Below are 24,192 nucleotides of genomic sequence, written 5' to 3' on the forward strand. Positions count from 1 at the left end.
ATGAATATACCATACTGAAGAGATGTGTCAGCATTCATGTACTGTGCACTTTTGTGTCACTAAGGTCAATTATCCAGGTGTTACCACTTTCAACATAAATACATCATTAAATGAACAACGTGGCATTAGAGATTCATTCAGATACGAAGCCCGACACTTCCGGCTGTCCAACATGTTTGTATTTGCCTTGTGACCATGTGACCAGACATGCGCTTGTTTGTTTTATTGTATTTTTATTTTTAATTATTAAGGATGCAATGATCTTTGTTAAAACCCACGGAAACGTGTGAAATGGCTAATCTATCAACATCGACAAGAAAATCTTTCTTTATTGCAAGAAGATTATGTACAAATCAGTTCAAGAGACCATAAAGTTATATCCAACACAATACAAAGAGAGATTAGATAAACAAATCACAGAAAGACTTTAAAGGGAGTACATACATTTATAGTTTTTACAGCTTTTGAATTGGAGGAAAACTCAATGGACTTTAAATTCTGTTCCGATTCCTCAATAAAACATAAAAAGAGGTCACTTGTTTGAACATTTACATTTGCATTACATTTGTATGTGGTACTTCGCTAAAATAATAATGGGATTTATTCATATGACTGTATCTCGAATCTCTTATCAAAGAAATCAAACATCGACAAACAAGTCATTCTCCTGATATATACCCCGGAAGAAGTTTTGTTTCACCTGGGATAGTTTGAGTCATGGCGGATATGACGAATGCTCTGTGAGGGGGCGGGGTTTAAATGTGTGCCAGTGTCTCTGTATGGAGATTGGGAATGTGTGAGTAACAGGGAGATTGAGTATGAGTGAATGTACGTATATGACAGTGGAGGTCAGAAGAAATTGGGATCCCAAGTGTCGACGTTCTTTCTAGCATCTACGGATTGACGTTAATGAAATGTCACTGTGTTCCGCCAGTTAAGCCAAATAAGATTTAGCTTGGTAGCTAATAATATAACTTTGTACGAGTTGAACACAGAGCAAGAATACCTAGAGAGATAACAAAGGAAAAAAATAACGGGTTGGAAACTGTAATATGAAAAAAGACGAGGCTGAGGTATTAGGTTTTGTCCCTCAAAAAGACATCGTCTACAATAAACTACTTCCATACGCGGACAAATTAGACGAGGAATCCAATGACATTTTGGGCCAAATCAAAGGTAATTTGGGCCGGGCAGTCCAGCTCAGGGAGCTATGGCCTGGAGTCCTGTTTTGGACAAGGAAACTTTCTACGTAAGTAAGGGTGTTTTTTCTTTCTTTCTATGCTCGTATGTTCAGTGGGGTTTTTGAAACAAAGTGCACACCGAGTGAAAATAACATAGCACTAGGCCTGGTTGGTTTGGGATAGACCAGGCCCCGAAATAAACCCCAGGCAGCTGTCAAGAATAATGCTTGTTCTTTAGTCTATGCAGCTAACGTTAAATAGCTTGTGAATTCTCAAGAAATCAACTCTTAGAACATTATCTCGTTATATCGACGGTTATTTGCCAATGTTGGCTAACTGCTGGGTAGTTGGCTAGTCTTGGTTTAAATCTAACTGATCAAAGTTGATTTAAGACTGAAGCCGGGAACGTTATGAAGGCTTTTTCTACCAATTTTGTTTGGCTATCTTGTTGGCTTTCTAGCTGCAGTGTTAGAAGTTAAATTCTAGCTAGCTAGCTAACTAGAAAGCTATCCGTTGCTACTTTGCATTTATATTTAACGTGTCAGTTTCGTTATCTTTATTTTTCACCCAGACTTGATGCCGTTAAACTGTAGCCAGTCATTCCAAAGCGGTTAACGTTATAGAATCTTCTGAGTGAACATTTTGAATATCATAATTGTCGATGCTACTGTAGCGAACTCCCAAATAGCGAAGTGGTCCACGAAGACCGGTTGCCAGCGTTAGCTGGAAAAAAAAAAAAAAAAAAAAACTAGCAGGCTAGCCAGCCAGCTAGACATGTGTGTTGTTTGCTAACGGTAAAACTAGCCTGGTGGCTATGTTTTTGCATACAGCTGGCAAGCTAAATATCTTTCTGGTAGTTACGATGACATTTGAACACTAAAAGCTTCATGTTTGTCGGACCAGTTCCATCAAATTCGTAGTTGTTATAGATCTACTCGCCGCGTTACCTAACTCCATTAGAACAGGTTATATAGCCGGCTAAATTGCAAGGTCAAATGCAGATGATTAGAATGTGATTGTAATAGCTATATAGTTTCTGGAACTCCTTGCTAAATTAGCTGGTCTGTCTAATACGTTTCCAAAGCTTAGGCGACCAGCTCGGCAGCTAACCTTACCGGCATGACCTATGCAGTTTTTCATTGTAGCTAGACTGATAACTATCGAAAACGTTTCATTTCAGTTTGAAAGCAACAGTTATAATTTCCACAGTTTTTGTTAATGTTAACTTAGTTGCGAAAATCCATACCATCAAAAAGTTACCAAAAGCCTCAACTAGTTTGGTAACGTTAGTTAACTTAGTTTTGCAAGTTATTTGTGTTTCACAATTGTTGCCTTAGTTTGACTAGGCTGCATACTGACAATCTTTGACCAGATACAATTTAGCTAACTGAGCTAGCTATTTTTTTGGTTTGTTTTTCTATATTCGTTGGATTCATGAAGTTTACATTAATTTCACGAATTCATATCCCATCCAGCTAATGTTAATTGGTTTCTGATTATTTTAAAATGGATGTTGCTAGTGGCAGACGAGACGCTGTTGCAGTGTCATCAGAAAAGACAATTCGAGCTTTTTCTCTCCTGAACAATATCATTTTATGAAGCTACTGCTAGCTAATTAAAACAGCAACAGTGAATGATGCACGACACACGCCGTGGTCTTTTCTATTTGTACTGATGGTTGTGTAAGCTCATTTTTGTTGATTGATTGTGAATCACGATTTAACGGTACGTGCCAGTGTCCATTGTACATCAATTGACTGGTCAGATGATTGCTCCAATAATATGTGAGTTTAGCCCAACTTTTGTGCTGTGAAGTGAAACGCCAGCTAAAGACAAGTTGTGGAATGACTAAAGCATATGGTGGATGACAACTTATTTATTAAGGGATGCTCAGATTGTTTCTGAAAAGCAGCATGTTCTCATAAATGAACCAATTATTGGTAAAAGTTCTGTGAAAATATGCTTGGGCTTAGTTAGCTGTGTATAGAAGGCTAGTCTGATACATTGGTGCAGTGTCAGTGTGTGGTTGCTGAGTCACACGTGTCTTGCGAAAGAGAGTTCTAATTTCCCTGTGGTTTCAAACTAAATTCAGTCTCTTCTCTCCTTTTTTTGACCTCCTAACATGTCTGACCAGACTCTTTATACCAGACCTAGATCATTACATGCTTCATCCATGTTTATTGGATCAGAGGTTCAGAACTTCCACTGTAACTAGAATAGTTGGGCTACTTTTACAAACTGCGTGATACTGTAAAGTACTGCACATTTCTTTATTGATTATCATGCAAATGTTTCATGCTGCAGTTATACAGAAGTTTCTTAATAGTGCAGCACAGTGCTTTGATGAAATGTGAGGTCTATATATTGCACATGATATTTAAGATTCTGGATGGTCTGTCTGTTTTGATAAACAGATGGATAGATCTAAAGCTTAGATTACATGCCGGTGTCGAACACAAGCTGCTGAGGGTGTTCATTACCCTTCATACTCAAGCCAGAGCAAGTGATGTTGTGGGTGAAAACAACATTCTGAGATGTTGCACAACTGGCACCGTTAGTTATTTGACTGTCTGGGTTTGCATTAGTCAGCCAGCAAGGTGCTTGAAGCCCTCTCATGAATATTTTAATTCATAACATTAATTGTATTGTTGCACAACCCCCCCCCCCCCCCATTAGAATAAGCTTCTAGATTTGATAACTGTCGAAGAATCAATGCGTTTAGTTAAGCCCATGAAGAAGCTTCATTAGGGTGGTCTGGCATTAGTGCTGTATTGCAGATCAGCAGCGTGGTGCTGCATTCCTCTATGTTGTGGCTAGATCGTTCCATCTTACACAGAAACAAGGAGGTCATATCTCTGTACTTTCACCACTCTTCAGAGCTAACGTTGGAGGAGGAAGTGTTTCTCTGATCCAGCCACTCTTTTTACTGTTGGACAGTGATTTATGAGCGTGGCCTTTCTAAGAGTGCTGCTTTCCTGCGTAACCCATGTAGCCCATATGACCTGCGTGACGCACACCTGTCCCAACCAGGACTGCAGTAACCTGATGTGGGGTGTGCTTTTTAATGGTGTGACATGAAATTCGTGCTTGTTTGGATATCTTTTGACATAGTCCTGTTGTGGCTCTGTTTATGTGGTGGCATCTTCTATTGGTCTTCCGAATAGGCTACATTTCTTTTTCTGACTACACCAGCGCCTCTGATTTTGAAATAAATTTTCATTTCACAAATTCAATTCATTTGACTGCAGTCTTTTTTTAATATAGCTTGTTGATTGAAAGCAGAAATTGTCTGCGAGTGAACCTGTACTTCAAGTGAGTTGAACTACTGGCAATGTGTGTGTCTGTGTGTTACTCTACGTGTCAGTTAAAAACACGCAAAAAAAATAAAAAATTGGCTTATCCAAAAGTACGTGTTTAATTAAAAGGTTGCTTCTGAATGGTATTTGCATGCTTCTCTTGCTTTTTTCTCTTCCCAAGAAATGAACAGAATAGCTCCAACGTTTACAGAATCTGTTCAAAGTGAAAATGTCATGTAGCTGATGTACCTGCTTGTTCTAGTTGTCCCTTATCCTGTATACACGCATATTATTGCTTTTCATACTAGTGCTGTCACCAGGCTGTTCTGTTGAGTTCACACTTTGGTTCCCATGACAATTTGCTCACCACTGGCTTAGATTGCACTCGGAGATGTACAAAGAACAAAGCCGTTCATTAACGTTCTTTGGCTTTTGTCGTCCTCGAGGAAAAAAGGACCGATATGGAGTTGTAGCATGTCATTTAATTACAGAGCAAGGCTTCAAGAGAAGCAGGGGATTCTGCTTGAAATATGGGTCAGGAAGAGACTGAAAAATGGTGGTGTTCTTCATCAATCACTTGACATGATTTTTTGCATAATGGCATGAACTGATACTTGTAGTTCTAGTTAGAAGCCAGTCCTAGGCACACAACAGTTTTCCAAATCATTATGACCCCTATCCATATGGAGACTGAAATTACTTGTGTAGTTTTGAGTACAGGAGAGGCGTATTTGCACATAGGGACCTTGGAATGTAGGGAATTCAGCTTGTGCTGTATTCAGCCTAACACTGGGATATTTGGACCTGTGCAGATTCGTTTGCTTTGTGTAGATGAAAATCACCTGATAGTTTTAATACTTTTTTTTATGTGTGTGGGTGTGTGCACATCTTTCACATTGATGTGTTAATTATACCAGGAAAATGCAAAGTGCTCTCAAATGCATAATCAAAAAAAGTGACACTATTTGAATAACTGTATTGTTGTTCGTGTGACTGACTCATTATTGAAACAGTAGCAGTAGATCCTGGATCCATATTACCAATTGTGAACCAAACATAAATTGACTTTACCTCAGATCATCCACTGTGGAAGGGAGTGCTCCCACTACACATTCAGTAATGTTAAATTGGAGAATGTAGTTAAATGAACTTGATTGGGACTAGTACTTCACCTGACCCCCCCCACCCTGTCCATTTCCTTTTCTGCCGGGGATTCTCCCTGTTTGGAGCGGGACTTTTGGGACGCGGTGGCGGAGGACATAATGCCTGTTTGGCGCCAGTCCCTGGGCCTCAATCCCTGCTGGCTCAGCAAGATGGAAACTCTGAACTCAGGAGCTGACCTAGATACTCCTCACGAACTGAGCGATCCATCCTCCTGAAGCTTCTGCTTTCCAAGATGCTTTCAAGGAGCTTAAAACCCCCTAGATGTAATATACAATGAGAAATGCCAGAGGGCGGGTAAAGGGGAGTCTATACGATGCGCACGTCTCTGTTCCAGTCCTTTTTTTCTCCTATCCTATTTATTTTTCCTTGGTGCTGAAAAATGTACACTGTTGTCATTTTTTAGGTAGCCAGTGTTTCAGTCTTTATATGTTCATGGGTGCTTTAATGTAGTGATTTTACTCAGTTAGTCTCGGGTTGCCCTTGTACAGGGGCGACATAGCTGAGGAGGTAAGAGCGATTGTCTGGCAGTCGGAAGGTTGCCGGTTCAAACCCCGCCCTGGGCGTGTCGAAGTGTCCTTGAGCAAGACACCTAACCCCTAACTGCTCTGGCGAATGAGAGGCATCAATTGTAAAGCGCTTTGGATAAAAGCGCTATATAAATGCAGTCCATTTACCATTTACAATAGGAGCCATTTTGTGGTTTCCCCTGGCTGACTGTTTGAGTGTCACTGAATGTTTTGGGCACAGGATCAATGAGTCCCTGTTTCCATCTGCCTTTGGTGAGGCCTTTGGTTGAGTTGACTCAACAGGCAGTTAACCATCAACAAAACTGCACTCGCTTAAAGGTGACACCGTCCAGCTAACCAGGAGCCTGTGTCTTACAGCTGAAACCTGTTCTTCTTGTGTGCAAATATGCAGTGACAGCTTAGTGTAGTGTCAGAATAGTCACATTCTGATTATAGCTACTGCAGGACTCATTGTTTTATCTCTGAATATCATAAGTATGGTCCAGCAAAATTTCAGTATATTGATATGAAACTTATATTAATATTGATTGTGACAATTTAAGTAATATTGAATAAGTCTGTATTGCATTTAGCATAAATATCAATTCTAGGGATGGGTGTGAGTTTTTTTTTTTTGTACATATTGTGTTTGTGCATGTGTGTGTGTGTGTGTCTGTGTGCTGGCCCATATTCTGCTTGGTAGACATCATTTTTCATTATTCTGAGTTCAGATTATTTCCTGCTTTGTCTTGCGAGAGAGAGGTTTAAGCACGAATGACTTCAAATCTTATGATGTAGAATAGTTTTTTTCCTTTCACAAACTTGTGAAACTTAAAGGGTGTTATATAGCCTATGTGGGTTGCTCAATCCTTCCCTTCTAATCTCTTCTGCGAGTTGTTCTCAAATGGACGCCAGCCAGCCGTTTGTGTGTGGGTGGCGGGATGGTGAGGCGGGACTGCAGGGTTCCACACTCACCTCACCGGTTGGTCATTTTACCAGCGAGCAAGGCGGCTAACCCGAATTGCCTTACAAATGAATAATATATGAAAAAGAACAGTTTGCTCCGGTTAAGGATGTCTGGGCCTCAAATGAGCCAGAATGCAGGGCAGATGGGACTGAATGAATGGTGGAAGACACGGCGCTGGAAGCGGGGGCTGCCTCTCCCTGCTGCCCGTTTGTTGAATTTGGTGGCAGTGTTCCATAGGCCGTGTAGCTGCGTAGGTGTTGTGTAGTTACAAAGGCTGGTCTTGTTGTCGGGAGACTGGCTTTATGTTTGTCTAGGTTCGTGGCCGTCGACCTCAGCTAGTGCTTTGTCAACAAATTTAGGAGAAGCTTGACTTTTTAACACTTTTACATCTTTAAGTGCAAAACAGATGTTAGAGATAAAATGTAACGGGCATGAAAGTTTAGTATGAAGTGCCGTCCGATTGAATCTTCTGTCCTCATGTCTGCTCTGGCGCTCACAAACATGATCAGGAGTTGAGTTTTCTGGGTAGCTATCCCAGGAGCTCACAGGCTGATGTTAATGATGAACAGTCATCATTTCTTCTGTGAGTTCTAATCAAATGTGTTAGTCAGGCTGTATTTGCTTATGCATTTCTCGTGTGAAATGCGTAGCTGTTTGCTGGCGCTACAGAGTGGGCGGAAGCGCACTGTGAGGCCGCGGGGTGAATTTGCAGTTCAAAGGTGGCGCACAGCCATAGATACACAAACACACACGATCTCAGGTGTGCCTCCAGGAATCTCCAGAGATCCTTTAATGGCTCATCCTCTGACGACACGGTCTCTGGAGACTCTGACGTCTCTGGTGCCTCCGCCCTGTGAAACGGGGGGGAAATCTCTGTGACACGGCTGTCTGTCGCGATTGGCCACGACAGCCTTCTGTGTCCGTGGCAGCTGGATTCTGTTTGTCCTACAATTTTATTAGCCTACATTATGGCTAAACCAATTATGGTGTGATAATTTGAATATAGAGAAAGCGTAATCTTTTCTGTTTGCTCTTTGTTGTACAGTATATTTTTAGTTCTGGTTAGTATGGTTTGGTGATGTGACTGAGGTTGCCCTGGCTACATGCGCTGAATGATTTATTATTAATTCTGTCAGTTTTCAGGAAGGTTGGTTTTCCTCTGCAGAGTGTTTAGCAGGATTCTACCCCCAGAATGTGTTCAGTTAGCCTACTTGTGGTAGTTAGCAGCACTGTTGGCATTTATGAATCAGCCATGTATGTTCCCCTCAGGCTGATCGTGCCTTTTCACATTCTCCTAGTTCACTTGCTTTCTGTGTCTCACCAGCCTGTGACTTTTTTGTTCATTTTAAAAATCAAACTTCATATTATTGGACTCCTGTAATTTTCTCCTCAATTGACAACGGAATTCAGAGGCTGGTCAGTTCTGTCAGATGTAGCCTGTATCAGGGATGAAAGCAGGCTGGGGAGGTGGTAGGAGAGCGATAGATGGATAGCATTCCTCCTGATGGATAGCGCCCTTGGTGAATGCCCTTGTTGCCTGTGCCTCGAACCAGCCCTGCAAGAGCTGAATGCGCGCAGTGGACAGGGAAGATATGAATACTACTCACGACTCCCCTGCTTGTGATTTGCAGAACGATCTTAGTGGTGTGCTGTCCCTCACTCTGCTTATATTCCCTCTCTCCTGCAGGTACATGCGGCTGTACGGAAGAAAGTTCAGTAAGGAAGACCATGTTCTCTTCATCAAGCTGCTGTACGAGCTGGTCACCATCCCCAAGCTGGAGATCAGCATGATGCAGGGGTTCGCCCGACTCCTCATCAATCTCCTCAAGTAAGACTTCCTCTCAGGACTACCTCTTCATGCCAGTCTAGTGCAGCATTCACCCCATTCTGGTCCAGTGCACACACTGATCCAAACTTGCTACTTGCCATGGATCTGGTACAGTGCACACTGGTACGGTGCTGCCCCATGTACTCCCTGGCCTGGTCCACTGCAGTCAGGTCAAAAAATTAGTTATTACATCATGATGCATTTTAGAGAAATTTCAGACAGGGCATACTATTTAGTCAAATTACACGGTGTTTTGTGATAATACACACCACACTTATGAAATCTGGATAGCTTGCAGTGTTTGAGGATATACTGTGACAGACTTCAAGTGCTTACAAAACGGAAAAGGTTAAATTTTGTTCATAGGGTTCAAAGAAAAGTGGGATTGGAAATGTAAAAGGCAAGAGAGGTTTCCAGGAACGAAAGAGTGCCCAATCTGAATGTCACCAAAGAGACTGACTGGAACAATATTTTTCAAAGTAGAACCATGGACATTCCAGCCTTGACCATGCATGAACTCCCTGTTTGGCTGAGAGAGAGGTTGACCTCACAGACACTCCCTCCCTCCTGTCCCCTCCAGGAAGAAGGAGTTGCTGTCCAGAGAAGACCTGGAGCTGCCTTGGAGGCCTCTGTACGAGCTGCAGGAGAGGATCCTCTACTCCAAGACTGAGCACCTGGGCCTCAACTGGTTCCCTAAGTAAGTCCCTCCCCTGCCCCTGTCACTCTCACAGGGTGGCCTATGAGCTCCTGTTGTGTGTGTGTGAGGGGGTCATCTCCAGGGTCAGCTCCAGGCTGGCTGAATGTCCCAACCCCATGGAGGAGACTCTCTTTCTTCATGCTCCCAGAGGGACATCTCTGGGGGCCTCTGTAAAACACTTGTGCAGCAGTGTCCCAATGACTGTGTTTATATAGTGTGCTTTCCTATCTGATGTAGGATTCAATGCTAGGTTATCATTTCTTTTACACACAACCCCATTGCTCTATACCCCCCCCCCCCTTTGTTATTTAATTTAATGTCATTTTTTATTTCACTATTTTTGCTGAAATAATTAGTTTGGTTGTCTGTGTTTCTCTCCTGATTGTGTTGTCAGTCCTTACACCACCTACACCCACCCTCCAGCACAGGTAGATGAGCCCTCCTACACCCCCAACCCCACCCCATCCCCGCTTCCCCAGCCTCATCACGCTGCCCTCAGAAATGTCTAAACAAATCCACATTTAACCGCATTCCTGCTTGTAGGCACAGAGACGTGACCAGCTTCAGCTTTATTTCATGTGTTTTTCTTCGTATCTTCCTTTAAGAACCAACTAGAACCTTCCTTAAAGAAATAATTTAATGAGAATCATCTTCTTGTCGGAGGTTTGCCTTATTGATCCCACAGTGACTGTATCTGAATCAGCTGTGGGTTTGAAAAGTTGACTCTTCGTCTGATTCTGGCTGATCCCAGGCCAGCAGAGTGTGCTGAATGTGTGTTCTTTGTGCCTTTTTCCCCTCTCACGTGTAGTTCTCTACGGGCATGCCATTCACCTAAACATTTAATGATTAAAACGTTGAGGAGGTGGTAAGGAAAAGGCTTTTTTTTCCCTCTTTTTTGGTTGGCGTTTCTTCTCGAGGCACTTAGAGATTTTTAATGCATGTGTCTCTGAACAGAGGCTAGAAAGCCTGCTGGATAGCCCACCTCACCCCCAAACGCAGCTTGTGTGGCTCAAACTCTTTCTCAAAAGCCCAATGTTAACATCCTGCTCATACTGTAGATGTTGCACTGCAGCTTACGGTATCCACGGTTACCCCAGTGTCCCCTGCCACGCCTGGCTGGAACCCCTGTCTGGCTTCCTTGCCCTGCTTGAGGTTTGGTCACATGATACTCAAGCCAATCAAACTCTTGGCCCTCCCCTCACACACTTCTTATTTTATGCGCCCTTTCCCCAGCGCGCCTGAGCAGTATACTAAAATGGCGGCTGCTGTCCCGCTCTCTTAGTGACGGAGAGAGAGGGTAGTGTAGCTGATGGACGATGGCGTAAGTGTGGGGTCCCGGCCGGCTCAGGCTGTGAAGGTCCGTGCATTTTCAGGTCTCAGCGCCTCTATTTTGGTTGCTGAACCCCAGTCAGCGTTCTGGCCTGCACATGCAGATTCACAGTGCGGGGGGCCCCGATGGGGGGAGAAAGAGGAGAAATGAGAGCAGCAAAAAGGTCTCCCCACCCACCCGATATCCCCAGTGCACCGGTCCCTGGAAGATTCCGGCATGTCCTCCTGGTGTGACCACTCGCACACTGCGTACTCCCTGGTGCTGTGCAGTGTTCCTCTGGATGTAGCGCTGAGCCTCTTGTAATTGTGCACATTGTGAGCAGAAAAAGGAGATGAGGTCATTGCAGAACTTCCCCGTTCATCTGATGCTAGGGAGTTAGGCATCCTGGGATTTCACTCTTCCAGTTTGTATGCGGTTTGCTGCAGTCACACATTTGGAAATGTGAATCCATGTCTTAAAATAATTATTTACCTATGAGTCACTGTAAATCTATTCATTTTCATTGCCAGAGCTAATTCCTATATGCTGGGTAGCGTAAGAACGACTGCCTACTCCAATGTCCTCCAGAGATTGTAGGGCAATCAAACCTTAAGAGCGTAGGGTTTGGTAGAATCATAGTCTAGGCCACAGATGAAACGCAGTCACTGTGCAGATCCTGTTCCTCCGTGATGAAATACTTGAGTGTGTTGAATGAGTGCGGTGAAGGTTTTTATTGAATCCAGTATAACATCTTGGATGGAATTCACCTGAAGAGGTAGAGGTGGCAGGTGTGCAGAACATGTGTAGTATAAATGTGTGTGTGTGTGTGAGAGAGAGAGAGAGAGAGAGAGAGAGAGTCTAAAATGTTTTACATGTATGAGAGACAAAAAGACAATCACAGTAATTCCATGCTAAGGCAATCTTGTTATGGCCGCTCGTCTTGGAGCAAAACTTCCCCTGAATGAGCACCAGTGAGAAACATGGTTACCATGTGGATGTTGGACTTGAATGCAACCCCACTTTGATTTTGTGCTGACACCATGAGAAACAGTGAATTGGGAGATAACTGGCAAATATAAGAGTGAATGATTTGTAAATGAAGCTTCTACAGGCATCATTTGTCCTCTCTCACATCTAAATGGAACACGTATCCTGAAATTCAGTTAGGACAGCAGATGATCCCTTTTTATGTGGTCATAGCTGGCCTGATTGAGAGAGCCGATAAGTCTAGTCAACCAATAAAAATAGCTGTAATCAGTTGGTTGGTTGAGTAAATGTATCTACCTGGGCAGAGTGTTAGAGAGGTTTTGGCTGTGCACGTGGTCAGGCTGTCTAATTGCATTGGTGTGGTCAGCGCACTCATTGACTGATTAACAATCACCTGTGTTACTTCACTGTTACAATGGTGTCTGTATCCTCTTCTCTCTCCCCTCCATCTCTCTCTCTCTCTTCCTCTTTCTCTCTCTGTATCTATATCTCTCTCTCTCTCTCCCTCTTTCTCACCCCCTCTCTCTCCTCTGTCTCCTCTGTCTGGCTGTACAGCTCGGTTGAGAACGTGCTGAAGACGCTGGTGAAAAGCTGCAGGCCGTAAGTACTCTTGAAGTGCTGATGTACATGTTTCAGTATGTCTGATTCCTTAGCTCATACATGCATGTGAAACAACGGTAAGCAGGATTCCCAAGGTCAGACTGAATAGGTGCAAGAGATTGTGTGAGCTTGACCATCTTCGTTTATGATGCATATTTCAACAGAGAATATGACTAAATGTGCACCACCGATAAATGCTGATCTTGATACTGTTTTGTTACTGAATTTGAGACCGTTTGAAAATAAAATCCACCCCAATCTCGTAATAGAGAAGCAAGTCAGGAAAACACTTCACACTCAATCCAATAATAAAGGTCTTTATTTCTGTAATAAGAGTGCGCTGGCTGACAGAGTCAACACCGTACTGAAAAAGCCCTTTATGCCCTCTGGAGAGGCTGTGCAAGCACCTGTGTGTGTGTCAGTACCAGGGACAACCGCCTCGTTAGGTGAAAAAGTGAAGCTGGTTTCCCAGCGTCCTGCTGTATCTGCTATCTCTCGTACTCCCTCTCTGCTTTCTGCTCAAGGCCTATAGGAGTTGACAGTAGACCCTGGCCTTGTGGCACCTGACTCACATGGATACTTAGCCAGCCCTTATCTGCTGGAAAATACACGCAGTGTTGAATAGGGCAGAATACATTACTTTGTATTGCCTGTAAAATACAATGTAGTAATAATAGTGTGGGTAAAAACATGTTGACCCTTCAGAGATATCTACTATCCCGTGGGTTTTCACTCCAACCCTAACAAAGCATACCTCATTCAAAAGCTAGAGATCTCACTGATGTTAATTAGTCTGGTGTGCCAAATTAGGGTTGAAAACCTACAGGAAGGTAGATCTTCAGGAGCTGGTGTGGCAGCCCGGGTCTACGGCATCTTCCTGAAATGATTCAGGATTCATTTATTTTCAAAATAAATTACACATGATTCAGCATGGAAATTCCCCTATACAGAAGTAGACTGGTTACTGTCCCAGGAACCATGATGCAGAGCCTGCATGTGACTGTGAGGGCAACAGCTTTCAACTCCATCTATTTACTGCATTTTCTCAGCAAGTGAAAATGAGCTGTTGCTGCATCTTGACTGCTGCGCTGTGCCAACCCGAGGGCATTGGATGGCTGTGAATAGTGCTGTAGTGACCTCCAGCCTCCTCTAGGGGCACTGCAGTGCGGCTCCTGAGTGATCGCAGTCAACTCTAAGAGCTGAAGCAGACAGACATGTTGCCTGACACATAAAGCGCAGTCTCTGCCTGTGGCCTGTAATCCTATTAAACTCCCTTCTAAATCTGGCCCGTGTGAGAGTTTCCTGTTACTGAGAGAGATATATTTGGGTGTCCGTGCTGAGCAGAATGCTTGTCAGGAAGTCTTAATGAGCAGTCATGTGGAGAGACTGTGGGGGACTGGGGGGGTTGCCTGGTCTGTGTAGCTCAGACCTCGTGACTACATTCAAGGGAAAACCTAAAAAGCAACTGAGCATGCTCAGTGGAGGATTCCTTTAAAACACACATACACATTAATGACCAAATGAGGTGACTCCAACAAGCCCACTTCCCAGTGTAGAAAGCTCTCCATGATGACAATGAACAGTTCTATAAAAAAATCTTTTTGGTTGATCTGGGATTACAGTGGAGAGAAACTGCCTGGTATCCATTATCCCTTTTCCCGGTTCCTGTCAAAGACGGTGGCCCCCAATTGGCCAGGGGATATGACAGTCAGGCCTTGGACAGTGCCTCTGCCGACTGTAGCATGAGGCTAAAGTACACTGCCCTGGAAAATCCCCTGCAGTCTGCACAGGGCTCTCATGAAACAAGATAGCTGTAAAGGGATGGGTCATTTCCTGGAGTTTATAAATATTATTTCAGCTTGTGTGTGTATATATAAAAACTCCAGGAAGTGAATTATCCCTTCATTGATAATATAAAAGAATGCTTAGTCATCCCTTTCAGTTCAACTAGAACTTTCAACTGGCACCAGTTAAACACAGCTATCTACAAATAGCTGAAGTCATGTGTTGTAGTGGTTTGTAGGGGGAAAAAAAGTATTGAGCAACTGGTTTATGAGTACACTTATGTAATGCCAGTCGAAATGGCTCTCCTTTGCCTAACCTTGGGTGATGGAACGTGTGTGTTTCCCATTAGGTAATGTGTGTTTGCTCCCTGTGCTGTCGCAGGTATTTCCCAGAATCCTGCACACAGGAGATGCTGGATGAATGGCGGCCGCTTCTCTGCCCGTTTGATGTCACCATGCAGAGAGCCATCAGCTACTTTGAGCTCTTTCTGCCCACCACCCTACCACCGGAGCTGCACCACAAGGGCTTTAAGTGAGTACAACTCTTCCCCTACACCCTAACCCTACCCCTGAGTTCTACACTACATGCTAACCTTACCCCCTGAGCTACTCCCCACACTGCCCATTGTGTGTGTACTGTAGCTTAATTAACTTTTCAATCTGTGCATTTTAGGCTGTGGTTCACCGAGCTTATAGAATTGTGGGCGTCAGTCCAAAACCTGCCTGGGTGGGAAGTGGTGAGTTTGTCTTCGTGTCTTGTGTCTCAGAATGTCAAAATCAGTTGTCAAAAACATACAGTGCATTAATGCTACTCAAGTCGCTATGTACCCTCATTACATTCTGAAGTTAAGATCTGATTCTGACCTTCTTCATTGCTTCAGAATCTTGTGAACCTGTTTGCTCGCCTAGCCAATGACAACATTGGCTACATCGACTGGGACCCCTATATTCCCAAGGTGAGTTGGACGCTGTCCTTTGACCTTTTTATGCCCCTCCCCCCTGTCTGACCCCAGAGCTAGAGCCGCAATTGAAGCTTCACAATCCACCTCTTGTGTGTGTGTGCGTGTGTGTGTGTGTGTGTGTGTGTATTTGTATTTGTATGTGTGTGTATGTTTTTCACGTCTGCCTACATATTGGAATTCCGACTTCTGACCTTTGCCCTCTATGACCTGTCCTGGCAGTGTGACTGTCTGGCCTGGCCTTCAAAGGGCCACCTGCCAACTTTGACCCACTGCCCCATTGCCATGGTCACATGGCAAACCTTGCCACGTCTGTCAGTTCTTCGTGCAGATTAAAGCAGCGATGAGCTGTCTGGCCCTGAGGTTTCCCTGTATAATGATGTCACTGAGAGGGGCTCAGTACTTTAGTATCTTTCCTGGTGCCAGTTAACTACACCTGGCTGTGCACCTCTCTCACTTGCCTCTAGATGGTAAAAAGTGCTGACAGGTGTTCCAAAGTAGCCTTAGCCCCCATACATTGCTTGTCCTTGCTCATGTTTAAAAAATTTTTTTTTTTAAATTATTTATTTTTCTGTTGCACAAAGTGAAGTATATACTGTGATGGTGAGATGTAACTGCTTAAACGAGGAATAAAAAATTTCAAATTGTTTTAAATTTCAGATATTTACCAGAATGCTGCGGAGTTTGAATCTCCCAGTTGGAACCAGCCAAATGCTGGTCCCCAGGTACCTGACAAACACATACGACATCGGGCACATGGTCATCTGGGTGTCGTCCATGCTGGTGAGTAGCAAGCAGCAATATGACCTAGTGCTATTGTATGTGCAGGTCAGTGTGACCGAGCACTGTCATACTGTATATGCAGGTCAATATGACCCAGCACCACTGTACATGTAGGTCTGTATGACCCAATATCGCCTGGTGCTGTTATATGGATGTGTAATATATTGATATTTGCTGATTTAGACCAGTTTTTTTATTTATTAGTTTAGGTTAATCCTGAAACACTGATGAGTTTCCATATAAACTAATCTGAGGCACTTTTGTATTTGGACAGTGGTTTTTCCTTAGATGCTATGCTATGTATGTTGCTACGATGCTTCACTTTCATGGCATGTTACCAAGCGCCTACCATGGTCTTGACCCTGGTTTATGAACGCTGAGCTGATTCAACCAATTGGTTCTGTTGATGAACAAGGCCATGTTTCACAATCAGGGATATGAACCTTTGTGTGTATTTGTGTCAGGGGGGACCCAGCAAACAAACACAGAAACAGCTGACTGGACTTTTCAACAGCATCGCCTCTTTCTTCCACCCCTCCAACCATGGACGGTGGCTGGTGAGTCACTTCCTGCCTTCTGTCACCTGTTTCCTGAGGTCTGTACAGGTAGACAAGGTTCAAATCACTGCAGCGGAACCAGATCAGTTCTCCTACAAAGGTGTGAGAGGGCATTGTCATGTCTCAGCCTAGCGGAAACCACCAGTAATAACGGAAAGTTTCATGTCCACATTGTATATGTACATTTTCTTCCGTTTGACACACAGTAACAGTACAGATATTCAGTGAAAATTCAATTTGTATTTTGAGAATTTTTTCACAATTGGCAGTAAGAAAGGAGGTGCAGTGTTTATTCAGTGCAACAGAGAAACCTTTTTTAAGAAACAAAGAGACAAGATTGTATTTTTCTTATAACTAATAAGACTGCTATTCACACTTCACTACCGACATCAGAGAACACAGGATGGCACAGGGATGAAGGGTGAAAGGTGTGAGAGTGTGAGAGAGGCTTGGCCGCAGATGAGGAGAAGTCTTTAAGGACCATTAAAGATCGGGTGCTGTCAGACTAAAATTCGTTATCTACACAAGTAAGGTTTTTGTTGATGCATTATTTACACACTGGCTTACTTTCCAGTGTTAAAGATGCATGGTGGACCTCAGGATACCTCAGGACTTGCACTGTTGGAAGTGTTCAGGGCTTCTGCCTAACGCTTGCCAGAGCATTCCTGAAGGTGTCCGTGCTGCGGGCGTCAGGAATACCGCTGAGGCGCGTGCTGGATCTGCTGAGGCTCTATAAAAGGTCGCGCGACTGCGTGATTACGCTTGGCCCGCGCCGCTGTTTTTCCCTTCTCCTCCGCCGGCGGGCCGAACCCTCCCTCGGACAGACGCCTACCGCCTTTTATAGTTTTCCTTTTTCTTTCCGGTGTCTTGTCAAATGAAGCTTCACCCAGCGGCTGGACCCAGTAACGTGTTTGTAAAGCGGCTTTGCAGGAGAGTAGGCTGCTCTCGCTTGGCTATCGTCTAGCTGTGCGTTTGTCACGCAGGGAGACTGCATTGACGATCAGTCAGCTCGTTATTCAGCCTCAAACAGTTGGAAGAAACAATGCTGCCGGGTAAAGTTCCAATGAAAAATCGATTTATGAAAGTGCTCTCTGAAATATGAGTGTGTAAGTGAAATGCGTTTGAGCCACTAAGCGACACTCTGAGAGAGGGCCCTTCTGCCTGTAATTACAGAGCACCGCTGACCCCCCCGTAGCGCCGAGGCTATTGTTCTGTCCTGTGACTCAGCTGGGTCCAGCTGTAGCGGATCTTCACTGTGTGGGCGCTGTAGCGCAATGCATTCCATTCCACCGCTGCAAGGTCTCCAAACCCCGCCCCCCTCATCGAGCCGTAACGAACCCTCCTGTGTTGGAGGTCTGGGGCTGTTGGCAGCCAGATTGCGTCCTTGCCAGCTTGTCACCGGCTAGGTCAACATGATGGCGCCACCGTGCTGGTTGCCGTGCCAACTGTCCATTCGGAAGGAAGCGGCTGTTGGGTGGAGCCTGCATCTCTCTAGCTTCTCTCTAGCCTCTCTAGCTGATTTTGCTGTTCGCAGTGCAACCCCCCCAGTGTTTCCATACGCATGTCCGTGTGTCCAGATGAAGCTGATGTTGCTGTTCGCAGTGCTAACTGGCCCCTCCTCCGTGTCTCTTCATACGCATGTCCGTGTGTCCAGATGAAGCTGATGAAGCTCCTGCAGCGGCTGCCGGCCGCCGTGGTGCGCCGGCTGCACCGGGAGCGCTACCGGAAGCCCACCTGGTTCACGCCGGTCCCGGAGAGCCACAAGCTGACGGAGCAGGACATCACGGACTTCGTGGAGGGCATTAAGCAGCCGGTGCTCCTGGCCATGTTCAGCAAGACGGGCAGCCTGGACGCGGCGCAGGCCCTGCAGAACCTGGCCCTGATGCGGCCCGAGCTGGTCATCCCCCCGGTGCTGGAGAAGTGAGTCGGCCCGGCCCCGAGCCCCCCAAACACCTCCTCCTCCTCCACACTGGAGGTCCTCTGCTCTTCAGTCCCCCACACGTCCTAATGGGCTGTCAGACTCCTGGTTCAAAGTGAACCAATAGGCAAGGGGTACTGTGTATAGGATTATGATTATGCACTCAAAGTTCTCTTGGTAAGATGTGTATAGGAGTGAAGTGATCAATGCCTGCACAGTACATTTTTAAGTACATTATTCTTCATAACTTCATCTATAAAAGAAGTATTGCTTCCCAAACTTTCCTCGCCCACAACTGGCTCATTGATTTGACTTGCCCCTTAAAAATAGCCAGCATTACATTTTCTGTATAAACTTGAAAGACAGTGTAACTAGTGCACTGCATGTTGTGGGTGCTGTGTTTAAGTGGTGTGGATGTCTATGCAAAGTGTGTAATGTATACGTTATTTTATTCACCCCACATAGACCGTATCTCACAGCCTGTGTTACAGAGGCCTGTGACCTCGTGTAATCCCTGCTCTCTTTCTGCCGGCGCCCCCTGCAGGACGTACCCCGCCATGGAGACCCTGACGGAGCCGCACCAGCTGACGGCCACGCTCAGCTGCATGATCGGCGTGGCGCGCAGCCTGGTCACCGGGGGGCGCCGCCTCCCCGAGGGCCCCACGCACATGCTGCCCCTCCTCATGAGGGCGCTGCCGGGCGTCGACCCCAACGACTTCAGCAAGTGCATGGTGGGTAGCTCCCGGCCTGTCCCGCCTTTCCCCCAGCAGTGTCTCTGTTTCTTTTAATTGTACACTTAATCCCCCCCAAGTGTTAATGCAAGTTTCAGTGCAATAAAAAGTGTCACATCTGTGGTACAAGTGTTCTCTAATGGGGCTATCCCTTCTTCCAAAAATTGAGTTCAAACGAATTCATTCATAATTGTTCAAATTTTCTACTGTCACAATCTCTATGAAATGTTTTTAAATGTTTAATTATTATGACCCGTGACCCATGCATTAACTTTATTTAGGCTACCTAACAGTACGCCCTCCAGACAAAACAATAACACGCTTGGTGCTTATCGGTCTCTCACTAACATGAGCACAACGCAGATGACCGCAGAATGTTACTGGGCTCCTTATTTTGCCTGGACAATGGGATTACTAGTTAATTATGTATTCAAAATGTGTACATTTTCCTGAGATTCAAACAAGTTTGCTTATCGAATAAAAAATTGACAGCCCCATACCTGATCTGATGAGTGCTAATATACCCGATGTACTTTGTTACATCCGATATATTATTGTTGACTTCGTTGTTGCCTTACGGTTTTGCTGCTTTTGCTTGTCCTCGCTGCAGATCACATTCCAGTTCATCGCTACATTTTCTACTCTGGTGCCTTTGGTCGACTGTTCGTCCGCCGTTCACGAAAGAGACGACCTGACGGAAGTGAGCGACCCGCCAGGCTCCGCCGATAACCTGTCAATCAATGTCTCTCTCTTAATCTTCTGTCCGTATGGGTTACACATTTCATCAATTGTCACTCTTCATTCTTCTCCCTCTCTCTGGCACTCTCTTCCTCTCTGTCCTTCTCAAAGGTGGAGCGGGAACTGTGTTCTGCCTCTGCTGAGTTTGAAGATTTTGTTCTGCAGTTCATGGACAGGTACGGAGATCTCTGCAGGAAACAGTTTGTGTGTATGTGTGCGAGTGTGTGTGCCTGTGTGTGTGCGTGCGAGTGTGTGTGCTTGTGTGTGTGTGTGTGCGTGCGTGCGCACGTGTGTGTGGGTGTGTGTGGAAGGTGAATAACCCCTCGCGTTTCTGTGCAGGTGCTTTGCGCTCATTGACAGCAGCACGCTGGAGCAGACCCGTGAGGAGATGGAGACTGAGAAGATGACTCACCTGGAGAGCCTTGTGGAGCTGGGGCTGTCCTCCACCTTCAGCACCATCCTCACGCAGTGCTCCATGGATATCTTCAAGGTCTCACACTCACACCAACACGCAGACCATATTCAGACATTACTACGTGGACACTACTCAAGATTCACACACACTCACCTAGGCACACAAGACTCCCACAATGCTCCTCTGCTTCAGCTATACAGCTGCTTCACACATACTCTAGACTCAGCCAGTCTATAAGCGTCTCTTCATTCAGTACTGAACACATTCTTGGCTGTGTTGTGTCACTGGTCCTGCAGTCTAACGGCTGGCCTTGTGTGTTTCTGCTCTCCTCTCAGGTGGCTCTGGAGAAGGTCTTCAACTTCGCCACCACCAACATTTTTGAGACTCGTGTGGCTGGCAGGATGGTGGCGGACATGTGCCGGGCCGCTGCCAAGGTGCGTGTGCCTTTCTAGCGCTCTGTAGACCCGCCCACCCGCAGAGGTCAGGGAGAGGTCAGCTGCGTGTCTCTCTCTGCGTTTCTCTTGGTTTATCACTTAGCGGAGTCTCTCTGTTTCTCTCCCCAGTGTCACCCAGCAGAATCTCTGAAGCTCTTTGTGCCGCACTGCTGCAATGCCATAACCCAGATCGCAGTCCGTAAGTGTTCTTACAGCCCCTCAGAGGTGTGAGCGTGCGTTAGAGCGCTTGTGTGTGTGTGTGCGCATGAGTGCGTAGGTAGGCGTGTGGTTCCACTGGAGATAATGTTCTGATGTTCTGAGTTTCTGTCTGCTTGCTCCCACAGATGAGGAGGTATTGAATGAAGAGGAGTTAGACAAGGAGCTGCTGTGGAACCTTCAGCTGCTGTCCGAGGTGAGGTCAAAGGTCATGAGGAAGCTGAGGCAGGTAGCAGTCATGCGCTGAGAGCCTGCCTGTCACCACTGGAGACTGAAATGCTGAAGCACTTTCTGGGAAAATATGTGACACCAGGGTCAAAACCAATTTCTTTGTGACACCTGGGTCAAAACAGAATTAGTTCTTTATGTAGACAAACTGCAGACAGTCAACAAAATGGTCATCTGATTCAAATATCGAAAACAGAAGACTGGTCTTGTGTATGTCATGTGCAAGTGAAGTGTGTATGTGTGGTGATCATCTACTGTACGTTCCGCTCTGAACCCTCGTGAGAATGACCTGTCTGGCTTGTTCCTCTGTGTCAGGTGACCCGTGTGGACGGGGACAAGCTCCTGCCGTACCGCTCGCAGCTGGTGCACATCCTGCAGCTCACCCTGCACCTGAAGTGCAAGCAGGGCTACAGCCTGGCGTGCAACCTCCTGCATCACATCCTGCGCTCCACCGCCCTCCTCTACCCCACCGAGTACTGCAGCGTCCCGGGAGGCTTCCAGCACCCCCTGCAGGACTACCTGCCCATTAAGGTACTGAAACGCCAGATCCAGACTGCTGCTGCGTGCTGATTGGGTGTTTTTACAGGAAGAGCTCTGTGCTTTGCAGTTAATGGTCTGTCCCAGTTGTGTGGTCTAATTGTACTGACTGTGTTTAAGCAAATGTTTCAAAACAGGTTGTTGCATCAAAAGTTAAGCGGAGGACTTTCCTTTAGAGAACTTGTTGATCGAGCTGACATTTACATTTCAGGCATTTAGCAGATGCTCTTATCCAGAGTGTCTTACATTGCTTACATTCTTTACATACAAACCAATTTTTGCAAACGGAAGTGTACTGATTATGTTGTTGAAGAGTGCAACAACAGTGCCCAAATTGGGGATATCCATAAATAATGAGCTGGTCTGCCATGGCAGAGAGTAGAATGCATCGGGTGCATCAAAAGTCACGGCAAAACAGGAAGTGTGTCAGGATGCAATTGCAAGAACTGCCTGGCCCAGCTGAGTTCTGAGTTACACTATAATACATCTCCCCGCCTCTCCCTTCCAATGTAATCTCCTCCTTTTTCCTGCCCCGCCCACCACTGGATACGGGCTCACACCCCCAGGATGGCATCGTTTGCAAATGGCCGCTTGCCCACTGACATTTGCACTTGTGTGCTGCTGTCTTTGGCGCTCCCCTGCGTCGGGATCGTGTTTGCGCTCACGTAGTGCTCTGCCTTGGCGTAAACACCGCGGTCAGCCAGGGCAAACGTGACCGCTGACTTTTCGCAGAGCCCATGTGAGAAGCGTTCGCACCTGCCAGACTGACGCGGTATTACTTCAGCGCGGTCATATTTAGTGCGGTGAGCGCGCTGACATTCGGAGTTTGCCGTGACTGGTTCGGTTGTGCGAAGCTGCCCCGCGCGTCTCCTGACCCTGGCAGCGCACGCGGTGTTCTTTCCCGCTCCTCAGTCATCGACACGGCGCGCATCGGTCACGCGCCGTGCCGGGGAGAGGAAGTGCGCGTCCTTTACTGGAATTTGGCGCGGCTGAGTGCCATCTGCGGAACCAAAACCTTCAGGTGTCCAGGGCAGGCAGGCACTCCAACCGCAAGGCCCTCCTGCAGAACTTACTGCCTGTGCCTACAGGCCCTCAGTTGTTGAGGTTTCTCTCGCCTTTTGTTTTACTACGCTTTGAAGGCAAAACCGACACAACGGTTATTCTTGGCACGCTCTTGTCACTTTTAAGATCCATTCATGTGACAATGTTGTCTTATCATATTCTACCACTGATCAGGTTTTCAGGTTTTTTCAGTTTACTTCTTTTTGCTTCCTCCAGGGTCTGCCGGTCAAAGTTATTCTCACATACCTTTGTTTCATACCTTCATTAGTTTCACCACAGGCCCAATCGTTGTGATCTGGTTCTGTTCTGTTCTCTTACTTCTCTCTCTCTTTGGGTTTCCATGCTCAGTGTGTTCTGACCCGGCCTGATGTCACTGCTCTCTGTCTTCTGATTGGTTATGCAGGACTGGGGTCGTCCTGGAGACCTGTGGAACCTTGAGATCCAGTGGCACGTGCCCAGTGCGGATGAGTCGGCCTTTGTGTTCTACGTGCTGGACCTGCTGCTTCAGCCCGAGCTCCTGCGTCTGCAGAGATATGCTCAGGGAGAGCAGGGCATGAGCAGGTCAGGGGTCAAGGGTCAGGGGACAGGGGAGGGGTTATTGTGAGAGAATAGAAGAGTGGCTGTGGTGAGATGATTTGGCTGGTACCTGTAGCTGAGACCTGGTGGAGCAGTGAATGATTCCTGGCTACTGGGAGAGTGTGGGACTGCTGGATTGGCTGCTCTGTATGGGGGGTGTTGTGTGCTGTATGATGAGCACTATGAGCTAATAGGCTGCTCTGTGTGAGTACTCTATATGCTAACTCTCACTTTCCCCTGTAGGGATGATGTCCTGCAGAGTCTGGCCATTGTGCAGCACTGCCTTCTGGGAGCTGGGAGCATGTTCCCACCCCTGCAAGGAGAGACTGTTCCAGACCTGTGAGTATCTCTCTCTCACACACACACACACACACGTCTGCTCTTTCACTGGTATTGATGACTGTTTGCGAGTGGTGATGGAGAGGGCGCACATGCGTACGCATGTCTGTCAGAGACTGCGTGTTCGTGTTGTGGTGACCCTGCTGTTGTGCCTTCTCCAGGGTGAGCAGCATGGTGAACCTGAGCGAGACCACGCTGTACACTGGAGTGGATTACGGTGAGTGGGCCCCGCGCGGTCACATGGCTCGCGCTTCCCCGTCCAGCGGCGGGACGTTCCGTCCCCGGGCCTGCGTCGTCGTGCCGACAGCATGTCCGCAGGCTCTGCCGCGCTCCTGTCGGTCCCGCCAGGCAAACGAACGCTCAGACTGATGAGTCACTCA

At 46.2% G+C, this 24,192-nt stretch overlaps 1 protein-coding gene across 3 annotated transcripts in view; it reads left to right on the forward strand.

The window, feature by feature from the left end:
* Nucleotides 1-753: 753 nt before the first annotated feature.
* psme4a (proteasome activator subunit 4a) overlaps nucleotides 754-24,192 on the forward strand; it is a 37,470-nt gene continuing 14,031 nt past the window's right edge. The window contains exons 1-22 of one of the 3 annotated variants that reach the window (XM_064317818.1): nucleotides 754-1,249; nucleotides 8,802-8,942; nucleotides 9,523-9,639; nucleotides 10,448-10,504; nucleotides 12,491-12,535; nucleotides 14,702-14,851; nucleotides 14,993-15,056; nucleotides 15,201-15,275; nucleotides 15,939-16,061; nucleotides 16,526-16,618; nucleotides 18,273-18,538; nucleotides 19,081-19,267; nucleotides 19,878-19,967; nucleotides 20,117-20,181; nucleotides 20,345-20,495; nucleotides 20,756-20,854; nucleotides 20,984-21,053; nucleotides 21,199-21,266; nucleotides 21,614-21,829; nucleotides 23,301-23,458; nucleotides 23,717-23,812; nucleotides 23,974-24,029. In XM_064317818.1, the coding sequence (XP_064173888.1) occupies nucleotides 1,053-1,249; nucleotides 8,802-8,942; nucleotides 9,523-9,639; nucleotides 10,448-10,504; nucleotides 12,491-12,535; nucleotides 14,702-14,851; nucleotides 14,993-15,056; nucleotides 15,201-15,275; nucleotides 15,939-16,061; nucleotides 16,526-16,618; nucleotides 18,273-18,538; nucleotides 19,081-19,267; nucleotides 19,878-19,967; nucleotides 20,117-20,181; nucleotides 20,345-20,495; nucleotides 20,756-20,854; nucleotides 20,984-21,053; nucleotides 21,199-21,266; nucleotides 21,614-21,829; nucleotides 23,301-23,458; nucleotides 23,717-23,812; nucleotides 23,974-24,029 (2,584 nt within the window). In that variant the 5' untranslated portion in view covers nucleotides 754-1,052. The remainder of the gene's footprint in view (nucleotides 1,250-8,801; nucleotides 8,943-9,522; nucleotides 9,640-10,447; nucleotides 10,505-12,490; nucleotides 12,536-14,701; nucleotides 14,852-14,992; nucleotides 15,057-15,200; nucleotides 15,276-15,938; nucleotides 16,062-16,525; nucleotides 16,619-18,272; nucleotides 18,539-19,080; nucleotides 19,268-19,877; nucleotides 19,968-20,116; nucleotides 20,182-20,344; nucleotides 20,496-20,755; nucleotides 20,855-20,983; nucleotides 21,054-21,198; nucleotides 21,267-21,613; nucleotides 21,830-23,300; nucleotides 23,459-23,716; nucleotides 23,813-23,973; nucleotides 24,030-24,192) is intronic. The other 2 variants (XM_064317816.1, XM_064317817.1) reach the window with 2 other exon arrangements.

This window comes from Anguilla rostrata, chromosome 18, assembly GCF_018555375.3.
Source record: "Anguilla rostrata isolate EN2019 chromosome 18, ASM1855537v3, whole genome shotgun sequence".
Lineage (NCBI taxonomy): Eukaryota > Metazoa > Chordata > Actinopteri > Anguilliformes > Anguillidae > Anguilla > Anguilla rostrata.